We start from the raw sequence: 15,226 nt of genomic DNA, 5'->3' as shown, positions 1-15,226 counted from the left end.
ACAACATTTGCATCATACTATTTTGAGCCGCACGTGCAGTGCAAGAGGCGGAGAGCAGGAAGAAATGATGAGGGCCCCATTGATCCCAATTGCAAATCATTCTCTATTTTCAATTATTTGGGTCGACCAAGCGGCGCAAGTAAGTTTCGGCACTTAACAGGTGAAGAAAAGCAGGCAGCCCATACATATATTTTACCGAACTGTCCAGAAGTTGAGCCATACTTCAAGTAAGTGTACATTTGTAAGTATATGTATTGTGTGTCAAACATTTGCTAATATATAAATGGTATTTGTTAATAGGATTTTCCAAAATTCAATGTTTGGACTACCACCGAATGAGTTCGACCGTTTGTGCCAGGAACAATTTGCAACATGGTTCACAACATATGTAAGTTGTATGTGGAAGAAATGCAAGTTATTCGAATTTTTTATACATCATATATTAAAATATATATTATTGACATTACGTATGTGACCTTAGATTCACAGTAATCATGATCATGCGACAGAGCAAGGATTGCTATATCATCTGGCGTGGGGTCCAAAGTCCAGAGTACGAACTTGGCCAGCATATTTCATAAACGGGTACAATTTTCACACTCGAACATATGGAATGGGAAAAGCCACAATGAATAGTGGTGTGTGTGTTCAGTCATCCAATGGTGGCAGTTCGAAAGATAATTTTTATGGGTTGTTGGATGAAATCGTAGAGATAAAGTACCATGGACCATTAATTTTGCGGGTTGTGTTATTTAAGTGCATATGGTTCGACCCCGTCAAAGGAATGAATGTGCATACGAAGTTTAATTTGGTTGAAGTAAATCACAAGAAAAGATATATGAAATATGAACCATTTGTCTTAGCACAACAAGCAATTCAAGTATATTATGCATCATATCCTAGTTTGAAACGTGACAAAGCCGATTGGTGGGCTGTATGTAAAACCAAAGCACGGAAAAAAATCGAGGAACACTTGGAAGGACACACATATCAACAAGAGAAAGTTTGTCACACGATTGAAACCGATGAATATACCATTCCAACTTTACGAGATCCATGTGGAGCGATGATCGATGTGGATCCAACTGAAATTCGCGAATCAAATTTTGAAGTTGGTATAGAACTTGATTATGAGACAGATGATGAAGATGATGCGCATGAAGTAGATGAAGACGAAGATGAAGCTGCAGATGAAGATGAAGATGAAGATGAAGATGAAGATGAAGATGAAGAATATGATTTTTGATACTTTTCACTATTTATGTGCAATTATTATTATTATTGCGACATGTATTTTTTTTTCTCATAAATTTTTGTTATTGTTGTTGTCGTCGTCGTTGTTATAATTAGAATCATGACTAATTAGCCTTAGATTTCGCCACAGAATTAAAATAGTAGGGAAAAATATTAGAATTTTGCAACGAATTTGCATTTCGTTGGAAAAATTTCCAACGAAATGCAATATCGTTGGAAATTTCCAACGAAATGTAAAAATTCGTTGGAAATGTTTTCCAACGACATTGCATTTCGTTGGAAACATTTCCAACGACATTGCATTTCGTTGGAAAAAATTCCAACGAATTTGCATTCGTTGGAAAACATTTCCAACGAAATCCAAAATCGTTGGAAACATTTCCAACGAATATGCATTTCGTTGGAAACATTTCCAACGATTTTCATTTGTTGGAAATTTTTCCAACGAATTTGCATTCGTTGGAAACCATTTCCAACGAAATGTAAATTCGTTGGAAACATTTCCAACGAATTTTCATTTCGTTGGAAAAATTCGTTGGAAAATTTTCCAATGAATTTTCATTTGTTGGAAAAAATTCCAACGAATTTTCATTCGTTGGAAAAATTTCCAACGAATTCCAATTTCGTTGGAAACATTTCCAACGAATTTTCATTTCGTTGGAAATTTTTTCCAACGACATAGTATTTCGTTGGAAAAATTGCCAACGACTTTGTATTTCATTGGAAAAATTTCCAACGAATTTTAATTTCATTGGAAATATTTCCAACGAATTTTCATTCGTTGGAACCGTTTCCAACGAAATCGAAATTCGTTGGAATAATTTCCAACGAATTATATTTTCGTTGGAAAAGTTTCCAATGACATCCCAATTCGTTGGAAACATTTCCAACGAATTTGCATTTTGTTGGAAAGATTTCCAACCAATTTCCATTTTGTTGGAAAAATTTCCAACGAACTATAAATTCGTTGGAAATCTCAAAATAATTTTCCCGGAAAAAAATATATAAGCAAATATTTTGCCACGAATATGAAATTTGTGGGAGAAACCGTAGGAAATTTCCAACGACGTCCAAAGTCGTTGGAAATTTCCCACAAAATTGAAATTCGTGGGAAATTTTCCACCAATTTTCTCACGAATTTCAAATTTTCGGAAATTTCCCACTAACTTCAATTTCGTTGGAAATTTCGTGGGACATTTCCAACGAATTAAAATTCGTTGGAAATTTGCCTCGAATTACATCGAAATATTTTAAAATCGTACGAATTTCCAACGAATTACAAATTCGTTGGAAATTTTCCACCAATTTTCCCGCGAACGGGTACAATTTTAGGAAATTTCCCACTAATTTGAATTTCGTGGGAAATTTTGATGGGAAATTTCCAACGAAATTCAAATTCGTTGGAAATTTCCCACCAAAATTTCCCACGAAATTCAAATTAGTGGGAAATTTCCAAAAATTCGTGAAAATTTGCAACGAATTGAAAAAATTCGTGGGAAATTTCCCACGAATTTCACATTCGTTGGAAATTTCCCACGAATTTCACATTCGTTGGAAATTTTGCACTTAGTCTATTTTCGCCGACACTCCACTTTTGTTGCAAGAACAATATCGCCACGAATCTCCTAAGAGCCGTCCTCGTCGCCGTCCTCCTCGCCGTCGCCGCCTTCATCGTCCACGTCGCCGTCGACTTCGCCCAGCCCGGTAGGTAACTCTAAACTATATATTGTGTGAATAAAATGGTGACGCGGCCGTGAGGGGGTGGCGGGTGTCGCGGCGGACTTGGCCGGGGGAGGGGGTCGCGGCGGAGTTGGCTGGTGGGGGGTGGCCGCCTAGATGGCCGGAGGCCGTGGGTCGTAGCCGAGGGGGCCGGAGGGGTTGTCGCCGCGAGCTGGCCGTGTGGGGGCGGGGGTCGCGGGCGAGTGGCCTGGGTGGGGGGGGTCGCCGGCGAGCCGGCCGTGTGGGGGGTCGCGGGCGGCTGGCCGTGGGCGGGGGGGTCGCCGGCGGCTGGCCGCGGGCGGGGGTCGCCGCCGGCGAGCGACCGTGTGGGGGGTCGCCGGCCCGGGGCCTGTGGGAGTCGCCAGACCGGCTGGCCGGAGGGTCGGCCGTGCGGGCCGGTCGCGGTGAGCTCGCCGGTCGCCGGAGCTCGCCGGAGGGGGTCGCCGGCCAGCTCGCCGGAGGGGGGGGTCGCCGGAGGGTGGTGTCGGGCGACCTCGCCGGAGGGGGGGACTCGCGGCTATGATTTCGACACGGTTGTCGTTTTTTTTTAATGATTTTTGTGTTAACATATAAAATTTGGTAAAACGATGCTTATAGAGGGAACAAATTAATGTGTTGCATTTGTGGCAAATTTACTTATTGAACGTAATTTGTGATCTTTTTTTTAGGTCTGTACTAGAACTGTGCGAAATAACATATTTGGGGCATAAATTTGCATAAATGTGGCATCAGAGTTGATACTTGTTGTAATTCGTTCTGCACATTTAATATGCTTCATTTTATTTTTCGTGGAATCTGATGTGGTCCAAATTTTAATAGGTTGTTTCAACGTGGACCAAAGATTGCTATTTATCAGAGGCGATAGTCGGTTTGTTTCATTTTGTCGAGTTTATTTATTGCTCTATTAAACAAAATGGTAAGCAAAATGGCTAATGTCATTTTCAGTCCCTAATATATGTTCATATTTTTAAATATATTTGTCTAACCTTCCTACTTGTCAGTTTAAACGTGGAGGTCTCCTGCGTGGTTCGGGTTCGCAAAGAAGATTAGCCCCTTCCGCTGCCTTGTCCTCGTCCCCGACCCTGTCCTCTTCCCCTGCCCATTTATGTAACCCTCAACCACAACATGTTCATGGACAACACGAACACATTGGCCCATCCTTCGACCCTCAACAACATATTAGGGTAGAACCTCGGGACATGCGAACTGAATTTACTTCAGTTCCATCTCCAATTCGATCTCTTTCGGTTCCACTTTCTTCTTCAGTGCAACACTCGAATGATGAAGAAGATACCCGATTCATTATATGCCCATGTGGAGATTCGTAAGTACTTCATTTTTTTACGTATATATAAATTATCGATGTAAATAAAATTGTTCGTGTTGCGAATTATCCATATGCTTCATTGTCTCATTGTCCGTATTGTTATAACATGTTTTCATATTCACGGATTCTACGCATGTTGTGAGGGAACTAAATAAAATAGTCAATAACTGTTGGATGGGCCAGTTTATTACTTTTAGCAGCGCTCCCGCAGAACTAAAGACTTTGTGGTGGAATGAGTTTAAGGTTAGTGTTGTCTTCCTTCACAAACTAAGTTCGGTGTAGCATATTGATGGTCAATAATGAATTTTGTCACGAATTGTCTGGTACATTGTAATGGATATGTGACATGTGACCCTAGTGGATAATTTTCAGTTGTTTTTCTATTAATTGTAGCGTAAGTTCACGTGGGATGAAATGGAAGAGGATGAGGTTAAAAGAATTTTCAAGAAGAAAATCGGTGATCACATGCGATATGTGATACATAGAGCAAAGAGAAAAAATGAAAAGCCGACCTTTTTTACAACTGACAATTGGACGGAAATTACAAGAACTTGGGAAACTGAGAAGTATAAGCTAAGGTGTGAACAGAACAAGAAGAATCGAGCTTCTAGTTCTAGTGATGAGTCTGCGTCTGCCACATATGCTGGGGGCTCTATCAGCATCGGGGAGCATAAAAGAAGAATGGTAAGTCTGTTTATACATGTCAGTGCATTTAATGTAATGATTAGTCATTTATGTTTATATTTTGTAGGCAGATGAATTGGGGACGGAACCCACTTTTACAGCTACATTTGAACGCACATTCCAAAAAAAAGATAAGACAATGGCGCTCGAGCAAAAGCTATTAAGGTATGTAAGGTTATAGTTCGGACTTATAGGAAACTAGAATGAAAATCATGAATGTTTTAATATTTATGGTAATATATATGAATTTATTTTATTTCCATCTATAATGTTAATATAGGAAAAATATGATGAACTTTTAATGAGCACTGCTGGTGGTGATGGTGGTGATGGTGGTGGTGGTGGTGGTGGTGGTGGTGATGGTGGTGGTGATGGTGGTGATGGTCGTGCTGTGTCTGAGCCATCGGTTGACAGTATGGCATTATGGGTGGAGGCAGTGGGTGGGATGAAAGGAGGAAAAATATTTGGGATGGGATCCTTGTCAAGGATGTACAAATCGAAGGTTGGTGCAACTTCATCCTCCAATGCAGCTGTTTCAAGGAGGACACGACGTGAGGAGCATATAACCCAAGAATTGAGCCAACTGAAGCAGTTGCTTGTACAGAAGGACGAAGAAACGAAGTATTTACTTGGACAGAAGGACGAACAAATAAGGGTGATGCAACAACAATTGCAAATTGTCATGCGACATCTCGACATCGATCGCAATGAGGTTCCTCCTCTACCTCATATTAATCCAATTGATGATGGGCATAATGCTGAGCCACAAAATGATGCGGCGAATGGTGATGGTGATGATGATGATGATGATGCTGATGATTTTATTGTCAGTCCTTTCTAGTTCATTCTCGAGTACCAAAACTGCCAACGTTTTTATGATTGTCCCGCGTTCTTTCAATGTTTTGAATGTATTACCTGATGTTCATTAGTGCTTAGCTGCCTCTTCGTATTATGAGATTGAAAATCGAATATCATCATATGAGACTTTGCAACTTATGCATTGTAGAAATTAATATTGCTTTCTTACCAAAAAAAAATTAATATTGATAATAATTAGATTTAAAATCGAAATTATCGCTAAACAAAATTCGTCGCAAACTTAGCGACGAATTTTGTCACGAATAGCTTTCGTTGCAAATTACCAACGAAAATTGAATTTTTTTGATGAAAAAAAATCGAATTTCCAACGATTTTTGCATCGAATAATTAGCGTCAAATTTTGCAACGTATTTTCCCACAAATGTTGTTTTCGTTGGAAATTACCAACGAAAATTTTAACTTTTTGGATGAAAATTTCGCGGATTTCCCACGATTTTTTGCAACGAATAAGGACGAAAATTTATATATTATTTTTCCAACGAATTAAATTTTCGTCGGAAATTACCAACGAAACTTGCTATTTTTTGTCGGAAAAAATTGCGATTTCCAACGAATTTTTTTTTCGTTGGAAATTAACAACGAAAAATTTTTGTCGGAAAAACCCCACATTTCCAACGATTTTTTTTTTCGTCGGAAATTAACAATGAAAATTGTAATTTATTGTGGGAAATATTCGGGATTTCCAACGAATTTTATTTTTGTCGGAAATTACCAACGAAAATTCGTTTGTCGGAAAAATTCGAGATTTCCAACGAATTTTTTTTTCGTTGGAAATTAACACGAAAATTGTTTGTGAGAAAAATTCCCGATTTCCAACGAATTTTTTTTTCGTCGGAAATTACCAACGAAAATTGTTTGTCGTAAAAGTTCGCAATTTCCAACGAATTTTTTTTCGTTGGAAATTCAAAACGAAAATTGTAATTTCGTGTGGGAAATATTCGAAATTTCCAACGAATTTTTTTTTCGTCGGAAACTACCAACAAAAATTCGTTTGTCGGAAAAATTCGAGATTTCCAACGAATTTTTTTTTCGTTGGAAATTAACACAAAAATTGTTTGTGAGAAAAATTCCCGATTTCCAACGAATTTTTTTTTCGTCGGAAATTACCAACGAAAATTGTTTGTCGGAAAAATTCGCAATTTCCAACGAATTTTTTTTTCGTTGGAAATTCAAAACGAAAATTGTAATTTCGTGTGGGAAATATTCGAAATTTCCAACGAATTTTTTTTTCGTCGGAAACTACCAACGAAGATTGTTTGTCGGAAAAATTCGGGATTTCCAACGAATTTTTTTTTCGTTGGAAATTAAAAACGAAAATTGTAATTTCTTATCGGAAATATTCGGGATTTCCAACGAATTGTTTTTTCGTCGGAAATTACCAACGAATGATTTTTTCGTGGGAAATTAAGAACAAAAATTGTTTGTCGGAAAAATTCGCGATTTCCAACGAATTATTTTTTCGTTGGAAATTAAAAACGAAAATTGTAATTTCTTATCGGAAATATTCGGGATTTCCAACGAATTTTTTTTTCGTCGAAAATTACCAACGAAAATTGTTTGTCGGAAAAATGCGGGATTTCCAACGAATTTTTTTTTCGTTGGAAATTAAAATCGAAAATTGTAATTTCTTTTCGGAAATATTCGGGATTTCCAACGAATATTTTTTCGTCAGAAATTACCAACGAAAATTTTTTGTCGGAAAAATTCGGGTTTTCCAACGAATTTTTTTTTTCGTTGGAAATTAAAAACGAAAATTGTAATTTCTTGTCCGAAATATGAGGGATTTCCAACGAATTTTTTTTCGTCGGAAATTACCAACGAAAAGTTTTTGTCGGAAAAATGGGGGATTTCCAACGAATTTTTTTATTCGTCGGAAATTAACAACGAAAATTTTTTGTCGGAAATATTCGGGATTTCCAACGAATTTTTTTTCGTCGGAAATTACCAACAAAAATTTTTTTTGTCGGAAAAATACGGGTTTTCCAACGAATTTTTTTTTCGTTGGAAATTAAAAACGAAAATTGTAATTTCTTTGCCGAAATATGAGGGATTTCCAACGAATTTTTTTTCGTCGGAAATTACCAACGAAATTTTTTTGTCGGAAAAATTCGGGATTTCCAACGAATTTTTTTTTTCGTTGGAAATTATCACCGAAAATTATTTTTCGCAAAAATTCGCGATTTCCAACGAATCTTTTTTTCGTTGGAAAGTAAAAAAAAAATTGTTTTTCCGAAAAATTCGGGATTTCCAACGAACTTGTTTTTCGTCGGAAATTACCAACGAGAATTGTATTTTTTTGTCGGAAAATTTAGCGGATTTCCGACGATTTTTGCAACGAATATTTTGCAACGAATTTTTCCAACGATTTTTAGCGACGAAATTTGCCACGAATTAATTTTCGTGGGAAATTACCAACGAAAATTCAAATTTTTTTTCGTCACTAATTTCGTTGGAAATTACCAACGAATTTTGCCACGTTTTTTCCAACGAAGTATTACCAACGAATTTTCCAACGAATTTTCCAACGAATGTTTCCCACGAATATTTCCAACGAATTTTTCCAACGAAATTTTTCCAACGAAAAAATTTCGTTGCAAATTACCAACGAAAATTTAAATTTTTTGTCGGAAAATTTTGCGACGACTAATTACCAACGAATTTTTTTTCGTCGCAAAATTCGTTGGAAATTCGTTTTCCAACGAATTTTGACGAATTTTTCGTTGGAAATTTCGTTGGAAAACTCTTGTTTTTTTGTAGTGTAAAGCAATACCAAAAACTCATATTTTCAAATCCACAATATCATATACATATCATATCAAATATGAGTTATCTTCCTTTCACAAAATTTGATACAAACTAGAAAATACTCATTTAAATCAATAATATCAAAGTAAAAATCAATGGTCCATTCCATTGGCCAATCTCATCGAAAAACACATGCCAATGGTCCATTCCATTGGCCAATCTCTTCAAAAGCACACGTCAATGGTATATTCCATTGATGAATCTCATATCACATCACATGTCGATAGTCCATTCCATCGACCAATCTATTGCTCAATATGAAACTATGATCACGCATCTCGCCCCATGATAAGGCGACCAAGATTCCCCCTTGGCAAGGTTTCCACGTACTATAAGCCGGTGGCTCGGCCCACAAGGATATCCTAGACTAGTATGCGCATACCCATAAGCCCCCCAAATTTGCTCACAGCGATATTGAGCACCAACACACATCCTCCAATAATTGACAATACCAAATCCATAATAAGTCTCATAATCTACAATCAATATCATCAACTGATTTCACAAAACAAAATACATAATCTTTCTCAACTTCGTTTGTCAAACCGAACGCATTTTACAAGACATTTCTCACATCATTTCAAAATTCTTCATAAATCGATATGTACGTAACGTTGTTCATAAAACGTTTCTCAAATCATTAAGAACTCATTCCATAAACTAGTTCGCAACATAATACATATATATCTGTTCGCAATATATCTTAAAACCATTCTCGAATTTCTCAAATCGTTCTCAAATATCAAAAGGGTAGTAATTGCCCGATCCAGAATTTTATGCAACAAACATGCTTTAGTAACTTGTACGATACTCAAATTCTTATTACTTTCAAAACATGAGTTTATAAATTCATAGAAGAGATGACACCACTCACCTGGAATGCCTCAAAACCAAATAACGTGGCCAAACGCGTCGATGATCTCGTAATTCTATCAATTGAACAAGAATCGACATTAAAACCAAGTAAAATACTGAGATAATTACTAAACGGCTAAACGACACTTAAACGCTAACAAGACAACTCAAAGACGCCCACAAATTGCTCATCCAAAGCCATTATCCAAATCGTCCGCAACGCGGAATTTGAGCGCAAAAATTGATCGCGTCATAACTTTCTCCATCGAACTCCGATCCTAGCAAACTTATAGTCAAAAGAAAGCCCGTTCCGAGTATTACAAAAGCCCCAACTTGGCCGTCCCAAAATCGAGCCGAAAACCGACGAAAATCGGCCTAAAGCCCACTGGTCGCGCACTGTTCACCTTGTACGGCCAACTTCAAAAATTCATATTGGGCAAACCGTAGATCCAAATCAAGATCCGTAAGATCCTACGGCTTCACAACACCACAAACTATTAATTATATATATATACACAGCTTAATGACTCAAAAATCGGATTTCACCGCACAAATCCCAAATAATTCCGAATTTCAAGCCCTAAATCCGAAACTACCCTGATGGAACGAACGAGGGGTGCAAATACATACCGGGCGTAGCTAATCGAAGTCGAAACGGCTTGGCGAGTCATCCGGATCATGAGCGCGCTAAATTTTCCCTTCTCCCCCCTTTCTTTTTTCTTCTTTCCTTTCTTTCGTTCTTTTCTCTCTTCTTTTCCTTTCTCCCTGAAAGGTCTCGGTCCTCTTTTATAAATTGAAGTCCACTGTAGCAAATGTTGACTTTTCAACATTTTTGACATTTTGACCTTTTTCTTTTCTTTTTTTTTAAATATTACAGAAGTGCAGGCTCATCCTGAAGTGCAGGTTGGGATTATGGCGAGGCACCGGAATCTGATCCAATTACTCGGCTTTTGCCATTCAACGGAACCACAAAAACCTGTCAAGAAAAGAAAGGCAAGAACAGAACCGGTAGAGTACCTGCTGGTATATCCATTGGCGGTCAACCGAGATGTGGCTTCCCAGTTGACAGAGCGCACTGCATTGCAGCGGCCTCTCGATTGGCCTACCCGGAAGCACATTGCCTTAGGAGTAGCAAGAGGGCTCTCGTATCTTCACGAGGATTGCAGTCTTCAGATAATTCACTGCGACATAAAGCCTTCAAACATTTTGTTGGATGAGAACTTCGAACCTCTCATTGGGGACTTCGGCTTGGCAAAATTCAGGAATCACGGCGATTGGAACCAGCAGATCCAGAAGTCGAAAAGTGCCGGGGCACCACACCAGATGGCTGAAACTGAAGCAGTGAACAACCAGGAGAGGCCCTTTTTGGCTCTGGAAAGATCAGCAGAGTTATACTATACCTCTCGAATATGTGGTACATATGGATATATTCCTCTGGAGTTCCTGAAGCAAGGGGAATTCTCGGTAAAGAATGATGTCTTCGCATTTGGGGTGGTGCTCCTTGAGCTCATCTCTGGTTTGAGGGCACTTGATTTTTTGCAGCATCGACCCACAAAAAGAATCAATGATATTAAGCGGGTGAAAGATATTCTGGAACATAACGAGTTGGGATGTCTGATCGATCCGAACTTGAGCAGAGACTACGATGAGAATGAGGCTAAGACATTAGTCAAACTGATTCTCTTGTGCATTCAAGATTCACCAACAAAACGACCCACAATGCCGGAGGCAGTCCAAATTCTCAAAGGAAGCAGCTTAGTTGACAGATGGGAGAGTGAAAAAGAGGAGATAGTACTTGATTTCTGGCAAGTTGGTTTTCAATCTGGCAGCACTGTCACTGACTCTGCATCTCATCTTGATCCAGTGGAGCTATCAGGACCGAGATGATGTCTTTGTCCCCGAAGCGAGCAGCCTTAGCATTATGAATTAATTATAATCACGCACTAGTCGAGAAACGTGCGCTTACTTTTTCTCTAGAATTCTTTCAATGTGTTGTTGTCATTATTAGAATGTGTCATGAGTTTGAGCCCAAAGTAAAAATCTAAAATTCAGAAATAAATAAATAAAGAGGAAAAATTTGAGACCAAGTTTTGGAAATTGCTTCAAGTCCACTTCAATATTTTTCACGTTGGAGTCAAGGTGGAATAGAACTTTGACTGTGAAAAGAAAACAATAAAGAAAAGGAAAGTGTGGACTTGTTGATTGGGGCAAAGAAAGAAAAGAAGAAACAAAAAAAAAGGAAATAAAATCCTTGTTTGAGTCGGCAAAGGTTCAGACGGTTTTGCATATATATATTTTGCTCATGCATTGATTTTGGCACCGTTGTTAATAAGCTTGAGCTGTGGGTAATTACATCCAAGCGTCTTCTTCATGCGTGAGATTGGAGAAACAAAAATACGAGTGATTTGGCCGAGAAATTCTTGTGTTAAGATTTTGTTATTTTCTTCGTTAGTTGAAAGATTATTTTGTAAGGAATTGCGGGGCTAAACACTAAGTGAGTTATTGAGTATAATTAAGGGCTATAAAACACCGAGAGTAATTAAGTAACTCGAGTGTGGTTGTAATCTCCATTGTATCGCTTGATCTATAGTAGAATTCATTATTGCTTTTCCCGTGGACGTAGGTCACTACGACTCAACCATGTAAATTTAGTGTCTGATTTATTTTCTTGTTCTATCTATTTTATTGACCAATCGCTTGTTTTTGCAACAATTGGTATCAAAGCCTAGAATTGGCTGAGTTGAAGTGAATCGATAGCGAAAGAAGAAGGAAAAGTGAGAATCGACAGATTTGATGGAAGGATTTTGGTTTCTAGAAGATGTAGCTTGAGGATTATCTGTATGAAAGGAAAATGCACTTCTCCTTGTATGGGGAGAAGCTAGAAACGATGAAGTAAACTGATTGGGAATTGCTGGATAGATGAATCTTGTGTGTTATTCGGCTGACGTTAGCTTATAACGTCGCATTTAACATCGTAAAAGAGACGACCACTGCCGGTTTGATGAAAATTCTATCGGACATGTACGAGAAGCCCTCTATGATCAACAAGGTTTATTTGATGTAACATCTGTTTAACTTGAAAATGAGCAAATGTTCGTCAGTTGCTGATCATATTAATGAATTCAATGTGATTGTTAGTCAATTAAGTTAAGTTGAGATTGACTTTAAAGATGAGGTACATGCTTTGATTCTATTATCCTCATCACCTGATAGTTAGAATATTATTGTTACTGTTGTTAGTAATTTCTCTAGATCAACAAGTTTGACGTCTGATAGACGTTTGATAGGGTTCATGATTTAATTTTGAGTGAAGACATCTATAAAAGAGAATCTGATGAACCTATATTTGTTGCTTTAGTAGGTGAAAATAGAGGAAGAACTGATACTCGTGTTAGCAGAAATAATATAAACTCGAATAGACGTAATTAGTCTAGGACTGGTGGTGCTGTTTGTTAGAGTTGTGGTACGAGGGGGCATGTGACATTCTCAAATTTCAACCTTATTCTGAATATAATAAATGGTTATTTCGTCAATGCGCAATGAGCAGAATTAGACTCTGAATTGATTCCATAATCATTCAAGAGTATTCCAAGCTTTAGGAAAGGCAATTTAGGACTTCGATGCGCGCGACCAAAGAACTCAATCATGGATTGACAATTAGGCCATAAGGATCGATGAGGGATAATCATAAGCCATTTCAAGTCGATCCAGAAACGGTTATAGCTCGATTCGGCAATAGTATAGAATCGGTTTGTGGGTGGTTCCGCGTGATTGCTGTATTAGTTCTGAACGACACTAGACCAATCCCTAATGATCGTATACTTCGAAACGGACTATTGACCCCTCTCGATTACATGACAACCGAAGGTCATCCATGAATTGAAAAGGCTTAAACGTGGATTAATTTAGAGTCAATTACGGGTTAAACGCACGAAACCCCTAAAAGCTGCCCATTGTTCTAATTATGCAAAAGACCCATTTGAGAGATTTTAATCACGAATTCTAATCCAGTTGAGGATATCGAACTCTAGAGGATTAAGAGACGACTATTGGACAATCTTAGGGGATCACCTATTAATCGATAAATTGCAAAACATTGGAAAAGTAAAATTCGGGCTGGAAATTGGGGCCCATAAATTTTTAAAGGTCCAATGGGCCTCATGGACTCAATAGTCGGCCACAAGGGTCCAAGTTACAGGAAATTACGATTTTGCCCTTTTGGGCCCAAATTGAGTAATTTTGAGAAATTTATGCAAGAAAAACCCGAGACGAGAAGCCCGCAAGGAACTAAGCCCAATGACGGGGCCCAAGGAAGAGTTCGGCCAAAGAAAAGAGGAGAAATGGGCTTGGCCCAAGTTTAGGCCCATTCTAAAACCTTTTAGGACTTAAATAGTGTCTTTGAGTGAAAAGACCTTTTTACCCCCCAATCCTTTTTTGGATTCCTTTAGTTTGTTGAAGGGCAAAATGGTCTTTCTACCCCTCAAGAGTTAGCTGGCCACATGGGAGGGTAAAATGACTAAAATACCCCTCTTATCTTGTCTTTATTCCATTTTTTACGCTTGGATATTTGTGAAACTTGAATTGCAAGAACAAATCCTAGCCATTGATTCTGCCTTGTTGAGCAAGGGATGATCTTGGCCATCCATCCTTGGGGTAACTTGCAAGACAACTTTCTCTCCCCTCCTTATATCTCATTTTTTGTTCTTTTCTCTCTCTCTCCCTCTCGCTCATCACTGCCGACCACCCTTCCTCTCTTTCCCCTTGTTGTTTCGATCACCTCACCACCACCATCGCTGTGCGTCCCCGCCTTGCTGCCGTGACCGTCGCCACCGTCCGTTTGCCGCTCCTCATTCGTGGCTCACCGCCGCTTAGATTTTCCTTTGGTTTAAGAGTAAGTTTACTCTCTAAACCTTGATTAGGTCATTAGGTTTGCTAATGGTTTAGTTTAGAGCTAACTAGGTGGTTTAGTGGATAAGTTATCTTAAGATTAGTTGATAGCTTATCTTGGTAATTGATAACTTATCTCATGCTTTAGGTGATAGCCTATCTAGTGTAGTTGATAACTTATCTAGACTTATGTGATAACTTATCAAGAAAATGGTGATAGCTTATCAAGGAAATTTTGATAACTTGTCAAGAAAATGATAATAGCTTATCAAGAAAATAGTGATAGCTTATCTTGAAATAAGTAGATAACTTATCACATTGAGTAGACTACTTATCATGAGTTAATTGATAACTTGTTTTGATTAATGAGATGTGTGTTGAAAAAAGGATGAGTTTATGTTGAAAAATGCCTTGATTAAATGGCAATCTTTGGTATGCTTAAGTTTAATCGGAAATTGAATGGACAATGTTATTGGTGTTGATACATGAGTGCATTTTCGTGGTAGCTTTGTGCGTAAAGAATTGCACGTCATGAACACTTGACATGACTAATTTCCAAAGATAATAAATGGGCTTGAGTGGTTGCTGTGCATGCATGGTCACATAAAGGTTCCGTCTATACTCGGTAGTTTCCAGGGGACGATGCCTGATGGATTTTGGATGCCGTCTGATGCCGCATGTAGCGGGGGGTTCAGACGATGCCGAGTCGCAGTGGAGTCCGAACCAATGCTTCTTTTTGAAATGCCATCTGATGCCGCAGTGGCGGGGGTTCAAGACATTGTCATGCCCGACGAAGCGGGACGATGCTCGGTTATA

The 15,226-nt window shown here is 38.4% G+C and overlaps 1 protein-coding gene across 1 annotated transcript; it reads left to right on the top strand.

Annotated features, from left to right (window-relative positions):
- Window positions 1-10,435: 10,435 nt before the first annotated feature.
- On the top strand, window positions 10,436-11,410 carry LOC115683282 (LRR receptor kinase BAK1-like). The gene has a single exon (XM_056315337.1). The coding sequence runs from the start codon at window positions 10,436-10,438 to the stop codon at window positions 11,408-11,410; it is 975 nt and encodes a 324-aa protein (XP_056171312.1).
- The last annotated feature ends 3,816 nt before the right edge of the window (window positions 11,411-15,226 follow it).

This window comes from Syzygium oleosum, unplaced genomic scaffold (genome assembly GCF_021117445.2).
Source record: "Syzygium oleosum isolate NSW1041296 unplaced genomic scaffold, Sole_v2.1 Sole_v2.10, whole genome shotgun sequence".
NCBI classification, from domain to species: domain Eukaryota; kingdom Viridiplantae; phylum Streptophyta; class Magnoliopsida; order Myrtales; family Myrtaceae; genus Syzygium; species Syzygium oleosum.
The sequence above is the reverse complement of the archived record's forward strand: the minus strand, read 5'-3'. Positions and strand labels throughout refer to the sequence as shown.

What these genes read in the sequence shown, in the direction of transcription:
- LOC115683282 (XM_056315337.1), top strand. Translation starts at nt 10,436, where the DNA reads ATGGCGAGGCACCGGAATCTGATCCAATTACTCGGCTTTTGCCATTCA.